General features: G+C 42.1%; 1 protein-coding gene across 1 annotated transcript in view; it reads left to right on the top strand.

The window, feature by feature from the left end:
- LOC309342200 (uncharacterized protein) overlaps window positions 1-14630 on the top strand; it is a 29485-nt gene extending 14855 nt beyond the window's left edge. The window contains exons 5-16 of the mRNA XM_081862572.1: window positions 193-222; window positions 2865-2915; window positions 3982-4025; window positions 4141-4190; window positions 6068-6288; window positions 6389-6639; window positions 7468-7599; window positions 7795-7933; window positions 9941-9994; window positions 10309-10389; window positions 12723-12995; window positions 13599-14630. Coding sequence (XP_081718698.1) covers window positions 193-222; window positions 2865-2915; window positions 3982-4025; window positions 4141-4190; window positions 6068-6288; window positions 6389-6639; window positions 7468-7599; window positions 7795-7933; window positions 9941-9994; window positions 10309-10389; window positions 12723-12995; window positions 13599-13627 — 1355 coding nt within the window. The 3' untranslated portion in view covers window positions 13628-14630. The remainder of the gene's footprint in view (window positions 1-192; window positions 223-2864; window positions 2916-3981; window positions 4026-4140; window positions 4191-6067; window positions 6289-6388; window positions 6640-7467; window positions 7600-7794; window positions 7934-9940; window positions 9995-10308; window positions 10390-12722; window positions 12996-13598) is intronic.
- Window positions 14631-21051: the final 6421 nt, after the last annotated feature.

Genomic DNA, 21051 nt, shown 5'->3' with positions numbered 1-21051 from the left:
ACAGCAGGCCATAAATATGCTTAGAAGTTGGCAACAAATGTGGCAAAACAGGATGACCAGGAAAACAATGGGAGGAAATGGCTCCTCACAGTAACTGGCAAATGTATTTTGTTGTTAATATCCCTGCACTTATTTATATTTTAAACAAATGGACACTGCAGTTTATGTTTAATGAGGCCTTTCCATTTACAGATACAGATGAGGCAGATCTAAGTGAACCAAGTGAGTGCTTTTTAAATTTTTATCCTTACTTTGAGAAAGATCTATAAGAGGATTCTTGCAAGGTAGTAAAAGCCATGTGCATAGATGGGAGTGAGTGACTTTTGAGTGTTTATGTTAAGCGGGACATGAAGTAGTTTAAGGACAATTCTTATTGAAAATTTAGCTGAGACCATTGTATATGGCCATTATTGAATGTACCAAAAAATTGAAGAATACCCTTTCATAAAGCATCATGGCCTTACAGTTAAATACATGGCAAGATTAAGGAAAAATGGAGGACCTCAGTGCTACTAGCCATGATGTCTAAACAGAACCTCTATATTCAGGTCTGGATAATTATCAGGTATGGGGGATCATGCACAGATAGGCTCTTATTTCTTAAATATACAAATACAAACAAAGCTTTCATACAAATATGTGTTGCAAATATTTATTTATGCAGGCATTACAAATAATAATGTTTTACCTGAGGTAAAAATGAGGGGTGCTAGTTTTTGGCATGTATTTACACATTCTTTTCAGTGATGCCACAACACACTGAAATTTAGTCCAATAAAGACCTTAGAAGGACAGCTGCTAATTCCATCAAAAATCCATAAACCTTTTCATTTGTTTTTGTTTCAGTTTGAAATTGATTATTTGATTTCTCACTTGCTCTGCACCAAAAGGTCCTACAGCAGTTTACAGCAATTTTTAAAAAATAAATAAAAACAGTTTAGAACAAATTACAGTTACAAGCATAGGGTGGGTCCTGAACTAGCTATTGTTACTGTGAATTGTAATGTACCTTGCTGGGTATGAGTAGCACTGAGTATGAGTAGTGCTTACTACACTGTTAAACTGATCGTGGAGAGCAGGTGGCACTGTGGTCTCAACCACTGAACCTCTTGGGCTTGCTGATTGGAAGGTTGGCGGTTCGAATCCCTGTGACGGGGTGAGCTCCTGTTGCTCGGTCCCTGCTCCTGCCAACCTAGCAGTTCGAAAGCATGCCAGTGCAAGTAGATAAATAGGTACTGCTTTAGCAGGAAGGTAAACGGCATTTCCATGCATCCTGGTTTCCATCACTGTGTTCCATTGTGCTAGAAGTGGTTTAGTCATGCTGACCACATGACCCAAAAAGCTGTCTATGGACAAATGCTGGCTCCCTTGGCCTGAAAGCAAGATGAGCGCCACAAGCCCACAGTCGCCTTTGACTGGACTTAACTGTCCAGGGGTCCTTTACCCTTTTTACCTTTTTTAATTAAACTGATCAGTCAAGAATTATAGAATGGCAGTCATGATATACTTCTAAGGCTGTGTGGGATACCAGTAGAGGAAGGTATACAAACAATTCTGCACACTTTTTTTTGTAGTACAGGACTCAGAATTTTTTTGTAGTACAGGACTCAGAATTTCCCATAACATGATATGTGACCTCTAAGAAATCACCAAAATGGAGGGTTATAGACATAGCCTCTGTTACTTCTTCTTTTTCTTCTTCTTCATCATCATCATTTCATTTCATTTCTATGTTGCTTTTTATTTTTAAGGGGGGGGGGGACTCAAAGCAGTTTACAACCCACATTAAAACATCAAATAAAAAACCCCAGAATAAAACATTACTGAAGAAATTCAAATATAAAGTATACATTTAAAGACAATTAACGTTCATTCAAACATAATTAACAGGAAACTAAAATAAACATTTTTAAAAAAAACACTACAGAGGATGTCAATTGCAGAATGCACATTTAGCAGAGCAAAGTTAACAAAAAAAAAAATCTTAAATATTTTAAAAGAAAGCATTACTAAATGAAGTCAAATATAAAAGGCACATTTGAAACAGCATAACTAGCAAAAGAATAAAATATTCTCGTAAGTATAGAACGTATCTACTGCTGTAGCTGCAAATCCTGCCAATAGTGGTTCATGGCAGGGGCTGTGAATGCTCATGTTCAGTGAGCTGGGTCTCCACAAAAAGACAACCAAGAGCAGGCTTCCTCAACCTCGGCCCTCCAGAGGCTTTGAGACTACAATTCCCATCATCCCTGACCACTGGTCCTGCTAGTTAGGGATCATGGGAGTTGTAGGCCAAAAACATCTGGACTGCTGAGGTTGAGGAAGCCTGACTAAGAAAGTCTCTGGCCTCTTCAGCAGCATCAGCTTTTGTAGCTGGAGTCAGTCTAGGCCCTGCCCTCCCAGGCCAGGTTGAAAAAGGCCTGCAAGGCAGGAGCAGGTCTTCCAGGACTCAAATCCAGCTTAGATGAGCAGAAGCACTTTAGCCTGGTGAGGTGTAATTAATGATGCCAGGTTCCACTGTTAGGGGAAAAGATAATATATACTAATAGTAATGCTGCAAGAAGAAGCACTATACAGTATTATCAAACATGAATAGTGAAGCTGGGAGAATTGTGCCTTCATCCCTGTGGCACAAGCAGATCTGAACAGATTTTTGCCCAGAACGTTGAAAGATGTATGATGAATAAAAAGTGTAATATTAGAAAATATGAATTTTAAAACCAAAGGAGCCTTCAAATAGCCACGGTGTCATTCAGAATGTCATCTTTAGATATCTGCGGAGAAGTCTTGCTTCAGTTTATGATTCATTCCAAATAATGATGTACAGAAACAAATCAAAGATGCAGGATTTTTTTGGTTTATAGATGAGGAACTGAAAATGAAAGAAGAACCGCCGCTGCATTGTGTTGAATCAGGTATAATACCTTTCTTTAAGAATAACATGTATCTGACAGGAGGAAGGCTTCTGATTTCCCTCCGAATGTGATTTTAAGCATTTTTTTCAATTCATCGTAGACAGGGTTCCAATTTTTTTAAAATTTTGTTGCACCCCCACCACATATGTAATATCGTTCCTTCCTCATTGTTATGCCTCCAGTATTTGTTTGATTTCGATTTATAATTTTTTGCCAGTTTACTAGGGGTCATATACCACCTATATAACATTTTTAAATAATTCTCTTTAATTGTGTAACATGCTGTGAACTTGATATCCTTTTGCCAGAACCTTTTCCAGTGTTCCATCTGTATTGGGTAACCAAAATCCATTGCTCATTTTTACCATTGCCTCTTTTATCTCCTCATCTTTTAAATCCCAATCCAATAATACTTTGTAAGTGTTTTATAACAATTTCCTATTATTTTGTAGTAATTCTTTTTCTATTTCTGAGATTTCTTTTTGGAACCCGATTTTAATGTCTGATTTGAACACCTCATTCAACTGATGGTACTGAAACCAATCTGTGTATAACTGTCTAATTTCCTTGAACTTTTTAAAATTTAAGTTGACTCTCTTCTTCCTCCTGGGAATTATGAATAGCAACATCCCCAAGCGGAAAAAAAGTATTTTTATACAGCACAATGGTGGCGAGAATGCTAATAGCAAAGAACTGGAAAGGGGATAGTGTTCCAACAAAGGAAGAGTGGCAACTCACAAATTTTGTGAATATTTAGAGTTAGCAAGAATGACAGAGGTACCGTATTTTTCGCTCCATAAGGCACACCTGACCATAAGGCGCACCTAGTTTTTAGAGGGGGAATTCAAGAAAAAAAAATTATTTAATGGGAGCGCTGAGCAGAGCTCTGCTCAGCGCTTCCTTTCACGAGCCGCATGGAGCCGCATAAGAATTTATGCTGTAGAGAAATCAAGAATATATGTATATGTACAATTTATACTCAATAAAAATCATAACAGAAAAAAAACATGTATCTGACAATTTAAACTATTTTCAGTTTAAGAAACTTCTCTCTCTTTCCATTTAGAGGTTAATACTCATCGACACTGTGAACGCTGCAAGATCGCACAAGTAGGTGGTTTTTTTTAATCCAGATACGGACTAGTGTTAAGAGTCGTTTCATAAATCCAATACTAATGTCCTACTAATTCACTTTTCCCATTTTTATTTTTATTTTAATATAAAGAACCAGCATGAACAAGTAGCTCCCAGAAAGCTTTCTAGAGGACGATTCTGGTAAGTTTTGGTCAATATAATTGAAAATTACATCCTAAAAAATGTCTTTGTATTATTATTATTATTTTGCATGATTACACAGTACACAGACATATATTTGGCAAATCCGAATGCACACTTGTCTACTATTGTGCAGTAAAGGAAGTGGAAGAGCAGAATGGGACCTACAGGGTGGAAATAAATGTTGCATTCTTCCAGTTGTTCTGTCTCTGCAAGCACAACAGCTTTCTAAACGAAGCAGTCCTCCTTTCTCCCCGTGCCTGTGTGCTGTTTTGGGGCTACCCCTGACCTCCTCCGCAGAGCAAATTTTGGAGCGTACACAAGAAGAGGAAGGGGAGCATGACATCATTATGAGCATCTGGACCTTCTGGACCATCTAGAGGGGCTGTGAGCTGGGGGCACTGTCATACAGTGGTTCCGCTCCTTCCTCCTGGGCCGTGTTCAGAAAGTGGTGGTGGGGGATGAGTGTTCAGACCCCTGGGCTCTCACTTGTGGGGTGCCTCAGGGTTCTGTCCTCTCCCCCATGCTTTTCAACATCTACATGCAGCCGCTGGGAGAGATCATCAGGGGGTTTGGGCTGGGTGTTCATCAGTATGCGGATGATACCCAGCTCTACCTCTCTTTCAAATCAGAACCAGTGAAGGCGGTGACGGTCCTGTGTGAGTGTCTGGAGGCGGTTGGAGGATGGATGGCGGCTAACAGATTGAGATTGAATCCTGACAAGACAGAAGTACTGTTTCTGGGGGACAGGAGGCGGGCAGGTGTGGAGGACTCCCTGGTCCTGAATGGGGTACCTGTGCCCCTGAAGGACCAGGTGCGCAGCCTGGGAGTCATTTTGGACTCCCAGCTGTCCATGGAGGCACAGGTTAAATCCGTGTCCAGGGCAGCTGTGTACCAGCTCCATCTGGTACGCAGGCTGAGACCCTATCTGCCTGTGGACTGCCTCGCCAGAGTGATGCATGCTCTGGTTATCTCCCGCTTGGACTACTGCAATGCACTCTACGTGGGGCTACCTTTGAAGGTGACCTGGAAACTACAACTAATCCAGAACGCAGCAGCCAGACTGGTGATAGGGAGCGGCCGCCGAGACCATATAACACCGGTCTTGAAAGACCTACATTGGCTCCCAGTACGTTTTCGAGCCCAATTCAAAGTGTTGGTGCTGACCTTTAAAGCCCTAAACGGCCTCGGTCCAGTATGCCTGAAGGAGCGTCTCCACCCCCATCGTTCTACCCGGACACTGAGGTCCAGCACCGAGGGCCTTCTGGCAGTTCCCTCACTGCGAGAAGCCAAGTTACGGGGAACCAGGCAGAGGGCCTTCTCGGTAGTGGCGCCCTCTTTGTAGAATGCCCTCCCACCAGATGTCAAAGAGAACAACAACTACCAGACTTTTAGAAGACATCTGAAGGCAGCCCTGTTTAGGGATGCTTTTAATGTTTGATGTATCATAGTATTTTAATATTCTTTTGGAAGCCGCCCAGAGTGGCTGGGGAGGCCCAGCCAGATGGGCGGGATATAAATAATAAATTATTATTATTATTATTATTATTATTATTATTATTATTATTATTATTATTATCTGCTCATGCGAGAGTGGCGAAACCTGGAAGTAACGCGCTCCGTTACTTCCGGGTTGCCAGGGAGCGCAACTTGAATGCGCTCAACCCGAAGCACATTCAACCCAAGGTATGACTGTATATAAATGTATTTTTCACATGTATTTGGAAGGACAAGAAAATGCAGAGGAAGCACATGCATATATTATCCCCGTTTGTCAGAGTCATCCGCGACTGGACTTAACAGTCAGGGGTCCCTTTACCTTTACCTTTATGCTGTATCACCTGCTGAAAACTACACTTTATGTGTCACATACGCAGGCTGAAGTTGGACGACGAAGGAATTTATCAGTGTACAATCACAGGGTTGATCTTCGAAGTAACCAAAGCTGCAGTCATTGAGTATTCCCTTTTGTCTTGGACCAAGTATGCTGCTTACCTTAAAGATCCCTGGATTGTCGTGGGCCCCATATTTGACGTCAAGTGCAAATCGCCCTCTGTTCTTACTTCCATTCAGTTTCCACACGCCCTCTGCCTGAATGGTAAGACTTGCTCAGTGAATTTAAACATATTTGTCTATCTGCTGGGGGCACTTACTCTGCTTTTAGGAAGCGTTAAAAAGCGTTCGATGTTTCTCTGCAGACCATTCCTCTGACATGACCTTCAACGTGTTCCATTTCAAAAGCAACGGCCCAGAATTTGAGCGTTCTGCTGATCACTCAACCACACATGTCAAATGGCGCGTGAGCTCCCTGTCCCCTGTTGGCCCAGTTATTGAGAAATACGATCCAGTGTGCTACCACGGGGTTGTTATTTTATACAAAGTTGTCAACGACCACCCTTCCTTGAAATTCCATGTGTATGTTGCCGGCAACAACAGCTCGTTTATAAAGGTAAGATCAACTTTTGGGCGATGCCTAAATCAGTTTCTTTGCTGCCAGCATGGCATTTCCCTGTACAGTGGATGCTCGGGTTGCAAATGTGGTCCATGCGGGATGCACGTTCGCAACCCGCAGAGTTCGGAACCCGCAGCTGTGCGTCTGCTCATGTGCAGGTTGCAATTTGGCGCTTCTGCGCATGTGTGACCGCCAAAACCCAGAAGTAACCCATTCTGGTACGTCCGGGTTTCGGTGGTCCATAACCTGAAAAAACGCAACCTGAAGCATCTGTAACCTGAGGTATGACTGTATTCCAGTGCCCACTGGAGCTGTCAACTCATGAAATAAAAAGTTCTAGCAAGTAAGAAGGACCTGGTGGCTGTTCAGAAGGTGAAGGCTTGTAGGACAAGGTGGAATTTGCAGACCCCTGAGGGCAGAACCTATAGGAACACTGAGCTCAATTGGACACTGGATGAGGAAAGAAGGCTGTCTTTCAACGCCTCCTGTCTGGCAGCTAGAGCCCCAGATCTCAAAAACCTGCTTTCCCCCCAGTGAGTTGGAAACTCTAGTGTGTGCAGCCAGGAGAATCATTAGGGTTCCAGTTGCTACAACAGGATATTCAAATGAATACTGCAGAAACTGCTTGGTGAATCATCCTAGTAATTGTCGTAAGAATCACATGACTGTTGCATTAGTTTGTTAGAAAGCGAGGGAGGGAACCGCAATTTCTCAGTAGAAGAAAGAAGTTTAATATATAGACAAAATCTCCAACAAGTCTAGGTAGGTCTTTGATTTATTGACTTAGGCTATCATGATTTTTAAAAAGATCTGTTTTAATTTTAGGATGTGTCAAAAACCATACAGCGCTCTTCCAATAGATTCATTAAAATTGAGAAACCCCCTTGTCATAAATTACTCCAAGTTGGGAAGAAATACAAATTAACTAGTGTCCCAGAAGCTGACATAAACCCTGAGGTATGTTCTTTATTCTTCTATAATCGGATTGTCAAGATGCATGTCCTTGTCTAAAAGATGATGATAATTGTCATTTGTGCAGTGTTCCTGACATGTTGTGACATCGTATACATGCATTATATAAAAGCTGAGCTAGGAAAACAAACTTTTTGCTTTGACAAATGGGTTTTCAATATTCTGATATTCACTTTCTAGGAAATGGAGTTTGTTGATGACTCTACGCTAGCACAGAAACATTTCTTTGAGGTATATTTAGAACATCCAACAGAACTTGTGTTATCTTTGATGGATGTGGAGTCAGAAGAAACTGTGTGGAAAGCAAAGCTACGAGAATGTGAGTTTTCCTTAGACACAATTCAGTACACAGTATGTGCACTTAACAGTGTTTGATTTATTTGGGACTTCACTGATGTTTAAATCTGTTTCAATTTTTGTACAGTATATTGCATGTTGTTTTTCTTATTTGCATTTTTCAGATGTGGTAGAAAGCGGGGTATAATTTTTAAAAGCGAACAAATAACCTGATTTACAGTTCAGTCTCAAGTACCACTCCCAAGTAAATGTGCATAGAGCCTCAATAATGAATTGCAGCCAACATATTTGGCCACAGTCCAAATGAGACTATGCATATTCCGGTCACAGTCCCACTCACAAACAGAGGTTTTTTTTTCTTCTTCTGATAAGAAAGCTGCCCTCCAAAACATTGCAAAACTAGAGAAATTGGGTTTTGTGAAACAGCAGATTCAAGAAAAAGAATATTGGGCAAAAATATGGCATGTGATGAAAGTACGCTGCCGTTAATGCAGTCTACTTTCTCCCCAAATCACTAAACTTGGGAAGAGTTTAGAGACTAGTCTGAGGTATGAGTTTAAGGGAGCAACTCTGCAAAAAAGAAAAGTGGAAGCATATATTGCTATTTCTGTTTTCTATCAACAACAAATAAAAATATCAGTGGGAGGATATTATTTTGAATAGGCAAATGCTTTAGATATACAAATTTTTAAAGCATTGTTTAATTTGTTTCCTCCCTCATTGTGTACATTTCCCATCTTTTTAAATTATATAACCAATACAGCGGTACCTTAGTAATCAAACAGCTTGGCTCCCAAACAAATAGGCTCCCGAATGCCACAAACCCAGAAGTAAATGTTTCAGTTTTCAAACGTTTCTCAGAAGCCAAACGTCCAACGCGACTTCTGCTTGAGTGCAGGATGTTCCTGCAGCCAATCGGAAGCTGCACCTTGGTTGTCAAATGGTTTCAGGAGTCGAACTGACTCCCGGAATGGATTAAGTTCAAGAACCAAGGTACCAGTGTATACAAATTTAAATGAATCTGTGCAATTATTGGCCATATTGACACTCATGCTCCAGCATTCTGTTTACTCCTTCAGTAGTTGAAAGATGTAGCACGCGTGGAACCAAAAGCACATTACTCTCATTTTACTGTCATTTGGTTCTCATGCAATGGCAGTTATTACCACATCATTTAATTCCCCCAGCAGAATCCAGTTTCAGTCAAGCTTCCAGATTCCTATTTTTCTGTAATCTGTAATCGCTACTATCCAAAGCAGGCACCCCCAACCTTCGGTCCTCTAGATGTTTTGGACTACAGTTCCCATCATCCCTGACCACTGGTCCTGCTAGCTAGGGTTCATGGGGGTTGTAGGCCAAAACATCTGGATGGCTGCAGGTTGGGGATGCCCGATCCAAAGCTATCAAAACAGTTCACCATGAATAGTACGGACTCACATGTGACCTATGGACGATGCATTTTCAAATTACTGAATTTACACGTATGATGATGCTTCTCTCCAAATCCAAATCTCCAGGTGATAGGTCCCACCAGCTTCATAGGTTAATTAGCTGTCTGTTCAGGATGGACAGCTCCTATGGTTCTCAACAGAAACCCTCCCATAATTACTTGCATGCTATGCTAAGCATAACAAGCTGCACAAGGCAGTCTCTAGGCGTAGGGGCACTGACCACCTGATTTTTTTCCTGATTCCATGTGATCAAATGGTTTTGAATGTCCTCCAAAAGCCCTGCACGACCTTCTGTTTGGGTTCGCAGAGAGTGTTACTTTTAAGGTTGGGCATTCTTTTTTTTTTAACTTGTCACTTATAATACAGTCAGTGAGATGCAGCTTCTTTTGTGGCTAAAAGCCATAGAGCAAAGATAATTGTAAAAAGTCCTTTGATTTATTTTATTTGTGCTTTACTGAGAAGCGGGGGGAACAGATTAATACTTCTTCTTTGTGAGAATTGTGGCATATTCGTTTGCACTGCCAATTACGCGATACAGCAGGCCTTAATTTTCTTTTGAAAACATTTCTATTTAACAGGTGACTGGATCCTACATAACCAGAATAACAATAAGCAGAAAAGATCCACTAACAGTAAGTTATTGTAAAGCAGTATGCATGAAACAATCAGCTGGGAACTTCTCCTGTACAATGTACAGCTCCCAATTGACTTATGACTTGTTTAGAAGTTTCCAGTGGGACTGTCCAAGCATCTTTGCAATGTTAAATATATTTGCTTAGTTCTTCAGGATTCCACTACATGACTAGCCAGTACTGTTGTTAGTGCACAAGTTGCTTGATTTCCCTCTCCTCCATCTGTGGCTTAGATTCAAGCCCACATATCCCTATTTAGAAAGCACAACAACTTACTTATTTTGAAACTATGTCCTTTGCCATGTGTTCCTTAGGCATGAGACGACGAAAATCCAGCACCAGTCTTTCAGAAGATGAGCTTTGTAACAAACGGCTAAAAGCCATCAACACTTCAGGTAAAGGATTTTGTGAAATTAAAGAAGATTAGCATCAAGCTGTGTTCTAAGCCTTTCATACTGCAAGGTATTAATGTTACATTTTTCTAAACCTGAATGCAACTATAGTTTCAGCGGGAAAACCCATGCATTTGTATTTGCACAAAGATTCTGAACACCTAATTTGAATGCAGCTATCTATATGAAAGCATAAATTTAACCTGTATATTACCGTGTCTTTAGGAATCCACTAGAGGGAGTTCTTCGATCATTTCAATACATTTTAACAAACCATATTTTTAAAAAATTTACGTTGATCAGTATACCAAGGTTTGAACTAGATAAAGAACTAGTTGGCACAGGAACAAAATCAACCCTTTAACTCCAGTAGAAAATTGCTCATGATGCCAAAGGTAGTAAGAAACTGTTGCCATAATAATAGGGTTCTCCATAGATAGGAAGTACTTATTTTTGTGGATTTGTGGTATCAAAAAGCCTTGAAAAATAGCCTATAGGAAAATGGAATGCTAGAAAAGTGGGTGATGAGAGAGATGGCTTATTTTGAACACAATGCGACCACACTTGGAATACTGTTAGGTAAAAGAAAAGGGAACCCTGACCATTAGGTCCAGTTGTGACCGACTCTGGGGTTGCGGCGCTCATCTCGCTTTATTGGCCAAGGGAGCCGGCGTACAGCTTCCAGGTCATGTGGCCAGCATGACTAAGTCGCTTCTGGCGAACCAGAGCAGCACACGGAAACGCCGTTTACCTTCCCGCCAGAGCGGTACCTATTTATCTACTTGCACTGGTGTGCTTTTGAACTGCTAGGTTGGCAGGAGCAGGGACCGAGCAATGGGAGCTCACTCCGTCGTGGGGATTTGAACCGCCAACCTTCTGATCGGCAAGTCCTAGGCTCTGTGGTTTAACCCACACCGCCACCCACGTCCCTGGAATACTGCTACCTCACCTCAAAAAGGATATTGTAGACCTCGAGAAGGTTCAGAAAAGGCCAACAAAAATTATCAAGGGAATGGAGGTTACAACATTTGGGGCTTTTTCGTTTAGAGAAAAGGCGGGTGAGATAAAGTGTACAAAACTACACACAGTGTAGAGAAAGTGGGTGCAAAAAGGTTTTTCTCCCTGTCTTGTAATACTAAAACTTGGGGACATCCAAGGATGCTGAATGTTGGAAGAGTCAGGCCAGACAAACAATTTCTTCACACAAGTACTTCTTTACACGGTTCAACTAAGGAATGTGCTCCCACAAGCAGCAGTGATGGCCACCAATGTCACTTAAAAGAGGATTAGACAAATTAGAGGATAAGGCTATAAATGACTACTAGCCATGATGGCTATGTTGTACTGCAGGTGGTGCTGTGGTCTAAACTACTGAGCCTCTTGGGCTTGGCGATCAGAAGGTTGGCAGTTCAAATCCCTGCGACGGGGTGAGCTCCCGTTGCTCTGTCCCAGCTCCTGCCAGCCTAGCAGTTTGAAAGCACACCAGTGCAAGTAGATAAATAGGTACCGCTGTGGCAGGAAGGTAAACTGTGTTTCTGTGTGCTCTGGTTTCCGTCACGGTGTTCCATTGCGCCAGAAGCGATTTAGTCATGCTGGCCACATGACCTGGAAAGCCATCTGTGGACAAATGCCAGCTCCCTTGTCCTGAAAGTGAGATGAGCGTCACACCCCATAGTTGCCTTTGACTGGACTTAACCATCCAGGGGTGCTTTACCTTTTACCTTTACCTGTTGTACCTCTATGGTGGGAAGCAGTATGTTTCTGGAAATGCAGGACAGTGCTGTTGCAGTCAGGTCCTGCTTGTAAGCTTCTCATTGACTTGTCCACTATGAGAACAGAAGGCTGACCTAGATGGGTTCTTGCCTTATCCAACAGGCTTTTCTCACGTTATTGTGCAACATGTGTCTAAATAATCAGAGAAATTGAAAAGGTGGAAAGAAGGCAAACTCATTATCCTAAACACATTGTGACACTGAAAATTACCAAAAAGTTATACAAGTCTAAATGATGATGATGTTGTAAGCCACTTTGAACAGTGTGAAGGTGGCATACAAATCAAATTATGTATGTATATGTTGCAGGCCTGGCATGTTCATTCTCTTTGTGTTTCCTGATCTGATAATTTTGTGTGTATGTGTGTAAGTCTCTTCCAAACAAAAGTCAGTGATTAGCTGCCCCTTCCTAGGATGGGAAGGAGCACCCCAAGTTATATTTGAATGCTCTCCTTTCTTCTTCAAGAATAGAAATAGATAGTAATTTTAAAATATCCATTCCTCCCCCCTCAGGCCAAGTAAAAGCAATAACAACATAACATATTTGTATTCTTCTGCTTTTAGATGGAACGAAAGCTTCAGCAGTACTAACTGATCAGCAGCTGATGATTCTTGCAAAGAAGATGGGCAAAAACTGGAAAGTAATAGGCATTGAATGCCTTAGCTTGTCCATCGAAGACATCCAGCAGATTGAGGCAAAGGAAGAAGATGTGAATATGTATAAATGCATGATGTTGCGGAAATGGAGAGATTCGGAACAGAATAATGGAACTGCCCGCAGTTTATATGACTGTCTTAATGGCCAGGCATCCCATGATGTGCTAGAAATTCTGACAGGTAAATATCAACACTCTTTATACTTTGCGTATGATGTTTCAGATATTTAGGGTGAAGCAGAATATTTTTAGCATAGCCGAAGTGGTTTCTAAGGCTGGATATAGACACATCAAAAAAACATTTCAGAAAAACGTGTTGTAAACCTCAGAGTGGGAAATCACATTGGCAAAAGATGGGACTCCACAGTGCCATCTGGCGTCACAATGTAATAACACATATAAAGCACTTTTTCTTTACTAATGTAGCTGAGGCCATAGTGCCTTCACTTTATGGAAAACGCATCACATATATTTTAATGGCCTGGGGCAAGCTGTGGGAGTGGTAGATCCTGCAAATTTCCAGCATGTTAAGAGAACAGATGTTTATGGCAGTCACTTGGGGAGTGTCTCTTCCATAACCACCATCCCTTCAACTTCCGGAGCAGTTTTGCAATTGATTTTAAATGTATTTATGATATGGCGAAGGATGGACACACATGGATACAGATGCCTATGCCACATGTGGACCTGAACTTTGTTACTACTGTAAGAGGTAATAACTGTCTGTTACGCCACACTTAAATTCTAAGCAATTCCTTAATTCTCATTTATTTTTGTTTTACAGGTTTTTTAAGAGCAGATGCAAAGTCATGAGGAAACAGCTTGAAAAAGAAGAAACATCAGGAATGTTCTTCCATGTACATTTTCCAAAAAAAGATGAAAAGGAACTTCATCGTGCTCTGCAAACTGTTTTAATCTCTGGAGGGTTTCCATGAAGTGACAAAGATAGGCCAGTTGTGGAAACTTTGGAGCAGAAGAAAGAAAGAAGAAAAGCATGTGGAACTGTGAACTCATGCAACTGCTTAGCTACTTGTTGCTTTTTTACACATGACTTCCCAGCCTGCCCTGCTGTCGGAGATTCGACCTTCATGTGTGTTTTACCCGTGCAAGGAGAATTAATGCCTTCCAAAACCTTCTCAGGTCTCCTTGGGTTGCACTGTCTGGATTAACTGGGATCTTCGCTATCTTGTCTTCCATGTTCATACCAGAGTTCAGGGACGGACTGTGGTCTTTCACATTTCAGCGGTCAAATTTCACTGCCCTCTACCTGTCACCTGCCATTCTGCTCAGTTCACTGTATCATAGTTGCAATGCCCTGTGGCTCCCCCAGGCTTGGAATTCTCCTGCGGCAGAACTGGTTGTGCTGCCCTAAATCCATCTCTGCAGCGTTATGCATTAGACACACACCTGAGAAGGGATTTTTCAACATCCCCTTTGTGAAGATACAAACAGGTTTGTCTTTTCACTCCCCATGGGTGCAATTGCACACACTGTGGTTCTTCATGCTTTCCCTCTGCAGCATTCCTGCTATAGACTTTCAAGGTCCCTTGCTGAAGGGAATGAGAAGAGACTGAAAGCTTCCACTTAGACATATTATGTACAGTGGTACCTCGGGTTAAGGGACGCAGGTGGCGCTGTGGGTTAAACCACAGAGCCTTGGACTTGCCAATCAGAAGGTCGGCGGTTCGAATCCCCGCGATGGGGTGAGCTCCCATTTCTTGGTCCCTGCTCCTGCCAACCTAGCAGTTCGAAAGCACCTCAAAGTGCAAGTAGATAAATAGGTACCACTCCGGTGGGAAGGTAAACGGCGTTTCCGTGTGCTGCTCTGGCTCGCCAGAAGCGGCTTAGTCATGCTGGCCACATGACCCGGCAGCTATACGCCGGCTCTCTTGGCCAGTAAAGCGAGAGGAGCGCCGCAACCCCAGAGTCAGTCACGACTGGACCTAATGGTCAGGGGTCCCTATACCTTACCTTACCTTGGGTTAAGAACTTAATTCATTCTGGAGGTCCGTTCTTAACCTGAAACTGTTCTTAACCTGAGGTACCACTTTAGCTAATGGGGCCTCCTGCTGCCGCCTCGCGATTTCTGTTCTCATCCTGAAGCAAAGTTCTTAACCCAAGGTACTATTTCTGGGTTAGCAGAGTCTGTAACCTGAAGCGTCTGCAACCCAAGGTACCACTGTATAATGCTTTGAGCCACATTGAAGTCACCAAGTGGTTTTGAAACTGCGCACCAAGCAAACATAGGGCACTTCAGAACCTTAGCAGGAGTTGCTCAGTGACAAAAGTGTTAATGACAAAAAGCTCTCTGATGAGCAACTTGATTACAGTTTCTAGTCTTCTGCAATGTGTAACTGTGGGGCATGCTGGGCATGCTTTCAGGTATATGTGGACTGACAGGCACAACAGACCTCACAGTCAGCTCCCGGTGTTTTTATTGTTGTTGAGGGGAGTAGGAAGTGCAGCTTGGCAAAATACATAGGCAACTCTCTTCCCCAACATGTCACGCTATTGAAAAAATTATGTACCAAGAAAAGCTGGATTCTGAGACCTTTATACGTAATCAAACATAGCAAATTTGCTTAAATTCTATTTAGCTGTTTTATATAAGCTGGTTTTATTAGCCATAGGGTGGTGGTGGGTAAGCAAGCAGTGCAGGTCACTGAAGCCCTACCCTGAGAAAGACTTGAAATATCCAACCATTTCTCTGGCGTCTGACATTTTAGCAGATGTTCCTTGCAAACTATATTTTTTATAGCAATGGGGACTAGAAACTTACCTTTCTGAAAAGAGTGAGACTCTCAGGAAGATGAGTATTCTGCATTCAACACCACACTTTGACTTTTTTTATTTAAAAAATGCTCTTGTTGAATTATGGTGTACGTACAACCTTGCTCTTTGTCTAAGAGCTTTCTAATACCGTATTGGCCTGAACATAAGTCTCACTTTTTCCACACATTCCGACCATGAAAAGTTAAAGTGCGGCTTATATTTGCGACCTTGCTGTGGGCAAAACAGCAGCAGGATTGCGGCAAAACAGTGCCTGCCCCACACATAGACCCCCAACCTCTCTCCCAAGGACGAGAAGGGAGAGAGCGAGGAAGGGGAAAGGCTGCCGGCAACACAGTGTGGCTCCCCCCCCCCCCGCCCAGTATGCAGCCAGGAGCTGTGAGGAATGGAGCGGCTTATATTCGGGTACTTTTTCTTTCCCCCCTCCTCCAGTTTTAAAGGTGCAACTTATATTTTGGTGCAGCTTGTGTTCGGGCCAATACGGTAATACTTGATAGTAGATTCATCATCCCCAGTAAAGTGGCAATACTGTTGTTGTTTTTAAAGGATGCAAAACGCTGTGAATCAAGTTTTAGATCCTCAAGGAGTCATGTAGTATCAAACTCTACTGCGCTTGGGACACATCATGTAGCATAAAACCAGCATCCACACACTGCCTGTGTCCTTTTAGAAGGGCAGAGTAGCTCTAATCATTGTAAAACCACTTTACAGTTCAGCATTGGCACTACGGGAAGATTTTGCATCTCTCTGGAATGTAATTTACATGTCACCCCCCCCCCAAAGGTCACCCATTTCTTATGTGGTACATTTCTGTGTTGTACATATTTCCTTGGAAACAGACTTGACTGTATGTTGTGTTAATCCTTTTTTAAAAAATAAAATAAAAAAAAAATTGTGTCAATCCTTTTTTATTTAATGGAAATGAAATGGTGAAACCAGTTTTGCCTTATTAATGACCTTGGGCCAATTAGGCTGAAATCTAAGTACTGTAACTGTTCAATTAGAGCTGTCATAAAAAAACATCTTTAGCAACAACAAACGGCTGGGTGGTTTTTCCATCCAACCTGCTGAAATAATGTTATTTGATAGTAAGAGTGTTGAAAACCACACTTGTGATTTCAATAAATGTCTCGCTGCCAAATCCCTGTTATGGAAAATGGCGGTTTGCAGACCATAGTTAGCTGGCTCTGGCCTTCTCACAGTTCCTGGTAGTGTCGTAGAATCATGGAACGGTAGAGTTAGAAGGGACCCTGAGGCTCAACTAGCTTGATCCCCTGCAATGCAGGAATATGCAGCTGTCCTGTATGGGGATTGAACCTGCAACCTTGGTGTTGTCAGGACCATGCTCTAACCAACTGACCTTTTAAACCAACTACCACCCTCAGAAGGGATGTGGGTGGTGTTGTGGGTTCAACCACAGAGCCTAGGGCTTGCCGATCAGAAAGTCGGCGGTTCGAATCCCCGCGACGGGGTGAGCTCCCGTTGCTCGGTCCCAGCTCCTGCCAATCTAGCAGTTTGAAAGCACATCAAAAGGCAAGTAGATAAATAGGTACCATTCCAGCAGGAAGGTAAACGGCATTTCCGTGGGCTGCTCTGGTTTGCCAGAAGCAGCTTAATCATGCTGGCCACAAGACCTGGAAGCTGTACGCCAATAAAGCAAGATGAGCGCCACAACCCCAGAGTTATCCATAACTGGACCTAATGGTCAGGGGTCTCTTTACCTTTACCACCCTCAGTAGTGTAGAAAGTGGCTGCCAGGGAGGGGGCTTTCTTAGTAGCAGTCCCTAAGTTGTGGAACTCCCTCGCTCCACAGATTCGAACCTAGGATCTTCATTGCACAGAGTTTGCTGCATGCTGGAAACACAACTCTTTATCCCTCCCTTTGACAGCATAAAGTTTTGTTTTCCTTCCTTGTTGAAATGAAATCATAATGAAAAGGAAAAATAAAACGAATGAATAACATTGCTCCGATATAATTTAAACAAAAATTTATTTGGCCATAAATATAAATAAGTTTTTAAATACATTATATAAATTACTCATAAATTACTTATAAAAATAGCTTATTTATAAATACGGCTACGCACTGCTTCCACTACGGGAGGCTGCAATGCTTCTGAATGCCAGTTGCTGGACTTCACAGGAAAGCAGAGTGCTCATGTGCTTGAATCCTGCTTGCTGGTTTTTCCTGCAGGCATCTTGTTGGCCACTGTGAGAACAGGATGCTGGACTAGATGGGTCACTGGCCTGATCCAGCGGGCTCTTCTTAATTGGACAGCACCATAAGTGCGCAGAACGCTTGACACTATTAGCAAAAAAACCAACCCCACCCAAAAACCAACAGACCTCTGTGTCCTGAATTTCTTACTTCTAAAGAAAGTAGTTTAAGGTGCAATATGACCAGATTTTTAACCTGGGAGGGGACAAAGAAAAAAAGTGGAATTCTTCGTAAGTATTTTGTTTTTCTGCAACATATTTTCCCTACACACACTTATGAAAGCAAGGCTGAAATCCTAGACCATTTACTTGGGAGTGAGTCCAACCAAGCTCAATGGGACTCACTTCTGAGTAGACATGTATAGGATTGCATTATAAATCCCTAACATTTTATTTAAGAAGGCACTTGGTTGTAATCTACACAGCAGGTAGCCACCTGACTGGCAAAGGAATGCATGTAGATTCTCAGCCTGCTGCTGAATTATGAAGATTTCATTTGGGAAGGAGTTTTCCTACCAAAAAAAAATTTGCCAATTGATTCTGGTGCATTTCCCTACTTCCTCTAGCCTATGTGATGCAGCACACTGGTTTCAGCATGTAGATCTCTTATCATGCACACATGTCGTGGTGGATTTTGCTCTCTACTTGTGGTGCATCATAAACCAGAATATGCATGATAATCTGTTATGGGTGCTGCTAATCCTGTTTCATTGCACTGTTTTGGAATAGATGAAGTGTATTTGAGCTGTTTCTATCTATGATTCTATTCTCCCCACCACCTCCCTTTAAAAAAACTAAAATATTTGAGGATCAGTATTACATTTGCATTTCTAGAGACTTCACATAGAGGTGGCTCAAGGTTCTGTCGATGGTCTGAGTGAGCTGCTGCAAGGTTAGAAGAATTTCGCATTCCTTCATCTCCATTTCAAATGTTTTCCTGGAAGGCTGTTGTGGTGAGGGTGGTGGCTGCTCAGTGATGTGCTGGCTGGCTTTCAAAGCCTATAAAAGATGCACAGTCAAAATAAAAGATGAATGCAAGGGACACATTCAAATAATGATAATAATGATAATGATAATGATAATGATAATAATAATAATAATAATAATTTATACCCAGCCCATCTGGGCGGCTTCCAACAAAACACTAAAATACAATAACCTAATGCAGTACCTAATTGTTTTAAACAGTATAACGATGCCTCACATTTATGAAATGGAAACAGAAAAGAATGCTACCATGAGGGGGAATGGAATGGAAGAGTAAGAGTAAGAGTCAAAGTTATGTTAAGATCTAGAAAGCCACAGGTTCTCCATTGCTGTTTGTAACTGCTTAGAATATCAGACATGCTAATTGCAATGAATCATCAGTGTTTGTTGACATCATAATCCATCCTTCTGGATACACACACACACACACGCCCATGAAAAGTAAAGATTTGAGTTTAATGCAACTATAGGTATTTTCTGTCTGATTAAATCAGTTGGTCTGACTATTACATCTTTCATGAAGTTTATGAAAGAGTTACGGAATTCAGTAAAATTACAGGATTCAAAGAAGGCAAAGCAATATTAATAATAGTTCAAATATATATATATCTACCTGCATCATAATGCTGACAGCATGAAAAAGATCTGAAGAATTAAAATCCCTGATTTCCGCCATATAGCGTTTCAGAATTTTATAGATGGTGTCCATGCATGCAGTCTGCAAGAAAAAGCAACAATAAAGATATAAGCAAAAGTTCTGGAAGATTCCTTTACACAAAACAAATAAACTTGCTGCCATCTGAGGATGGAAATTTACCTGATCAACAGCATCATTTTCTCCTGAGGGACAGAGTCCAGGCTGAAATCAAAGATGCAAGGTGAGAAGCATTAATTTCACTGCAAACATGAATTTGGCTAACCCATTGCATTTGTTAGAAAGTACTTATTGTAATACCTTCAGTGAACTTCCTCCCATACAGGCCTTCTGGATCTTCTCTTCATTCTTAGGATTTTCAGGAACGTTATATTCCACTGTACAATTAAATTGCTTCTATAAAAGTGAAGAGAATATTAATTGAATCAGTACAGTTACTGGGTGCAATGGGAATTGTGTTGAAGACCTTGCATCACTGCTTGGTCATGGCTACTGACAAATATCCAGAGAGCACAGGATGGCCTAGGCTTTCAAAGAAAAGGAAGTGCATTTGAGTTGTACTTCTGTTTCCCATGCTTGTTTGCTTAGAGGTTCAGCCTGCAACATCTTCCCCACCCCTTTGGGGTGTAATATGCACTATGAAGAGTGACATATGAGCTATGCTGTACACCTTGTAAACTGTGGGAGTTCAGAACTTAACTGGTTAAGTGTTCTGAGCTGTGCGTCAGCTTTCTGACGTCAGCTATGGAAGCTGGGAGGAGTCTGGGAGGAGACTGTACTGTTGTTGTTCTCTCTGTGTGTCTTGAGAGAGACGGACATGTTTTTAACATGGCTGCAAGCAGTGATGGACAAATGTTTGAATAAAAGCTGTAAATAGACGGATCTGTCTGTGTATGCTTGCATGGAGCAAGGGAGAAAAAGACTGTTTTACACCGCTGTAAGCTACTCTGCTCAGCCGTGGCCAAAGAGACAGCAGACTTTGGTGCGCAGCTAGAAGGAAGCGTGCCGGACGCTGCAAATGACTGATTGGGATCGTAAAGCTGTCTGAGATTGCGGCTCCATCGATCTAGCTCAGAGATCGTTATCTCTGACAGGTTATGGGAAGGTCAGACAACGCTCGTAAAACAGTCGGTGTGAGCTCCAGGAACGCTTTGAAGTCAGCGTGGATGCCGGTGAGCCAGAATGATTAATTGCCTGCTTCCGAGAGACAGTGAGAGCTTCTGATACAGAAAGCTGGCTGGAGCTGGAAGCTGAGACGCAGCTGAAAAATCGTTTCTCCACAGAAGGGTGAGGCAGAGAAGCTGTACCTGATCGTAAGTAAGCTTGGGCCCCCTTGGGAGAACGGGAAGAAAATGGCAGAGAGCCAAGATATGCCGGTGGAAAAGCTCACTTTAAAAAGTTGGGCAACCTGGAGCAGAAGAGTAAGGGGCTGGTTCTTGGTCACTGGGCTTTGGGAAGGAAGCCAGTCAGAGCCAGGTGAAGCAGGCTGTGAATCTGCGGTGCCTGGAGATGGCAAGCAGAGAATGCAACAGGAGCTGAATATGCTCAGAGCATGTGTTGATGCTTCACTGAGGCCTCATTTGGAAGG

The sequence above is a fragment of the Podarcis erhardii genome (genome assembly GCF_964252035.2).
Source record: "Podarcis erhardii genome assembly, chromosome: 5".
NCBI lineage: Eukaryota > Metazoa > Chordata > Lepidosauria > Squamata > Lacertidae > Podarcis > Podarcis erhardii.
This window is presented reverse-complemented; position numbering and strand designations above follow the sequence as displayed.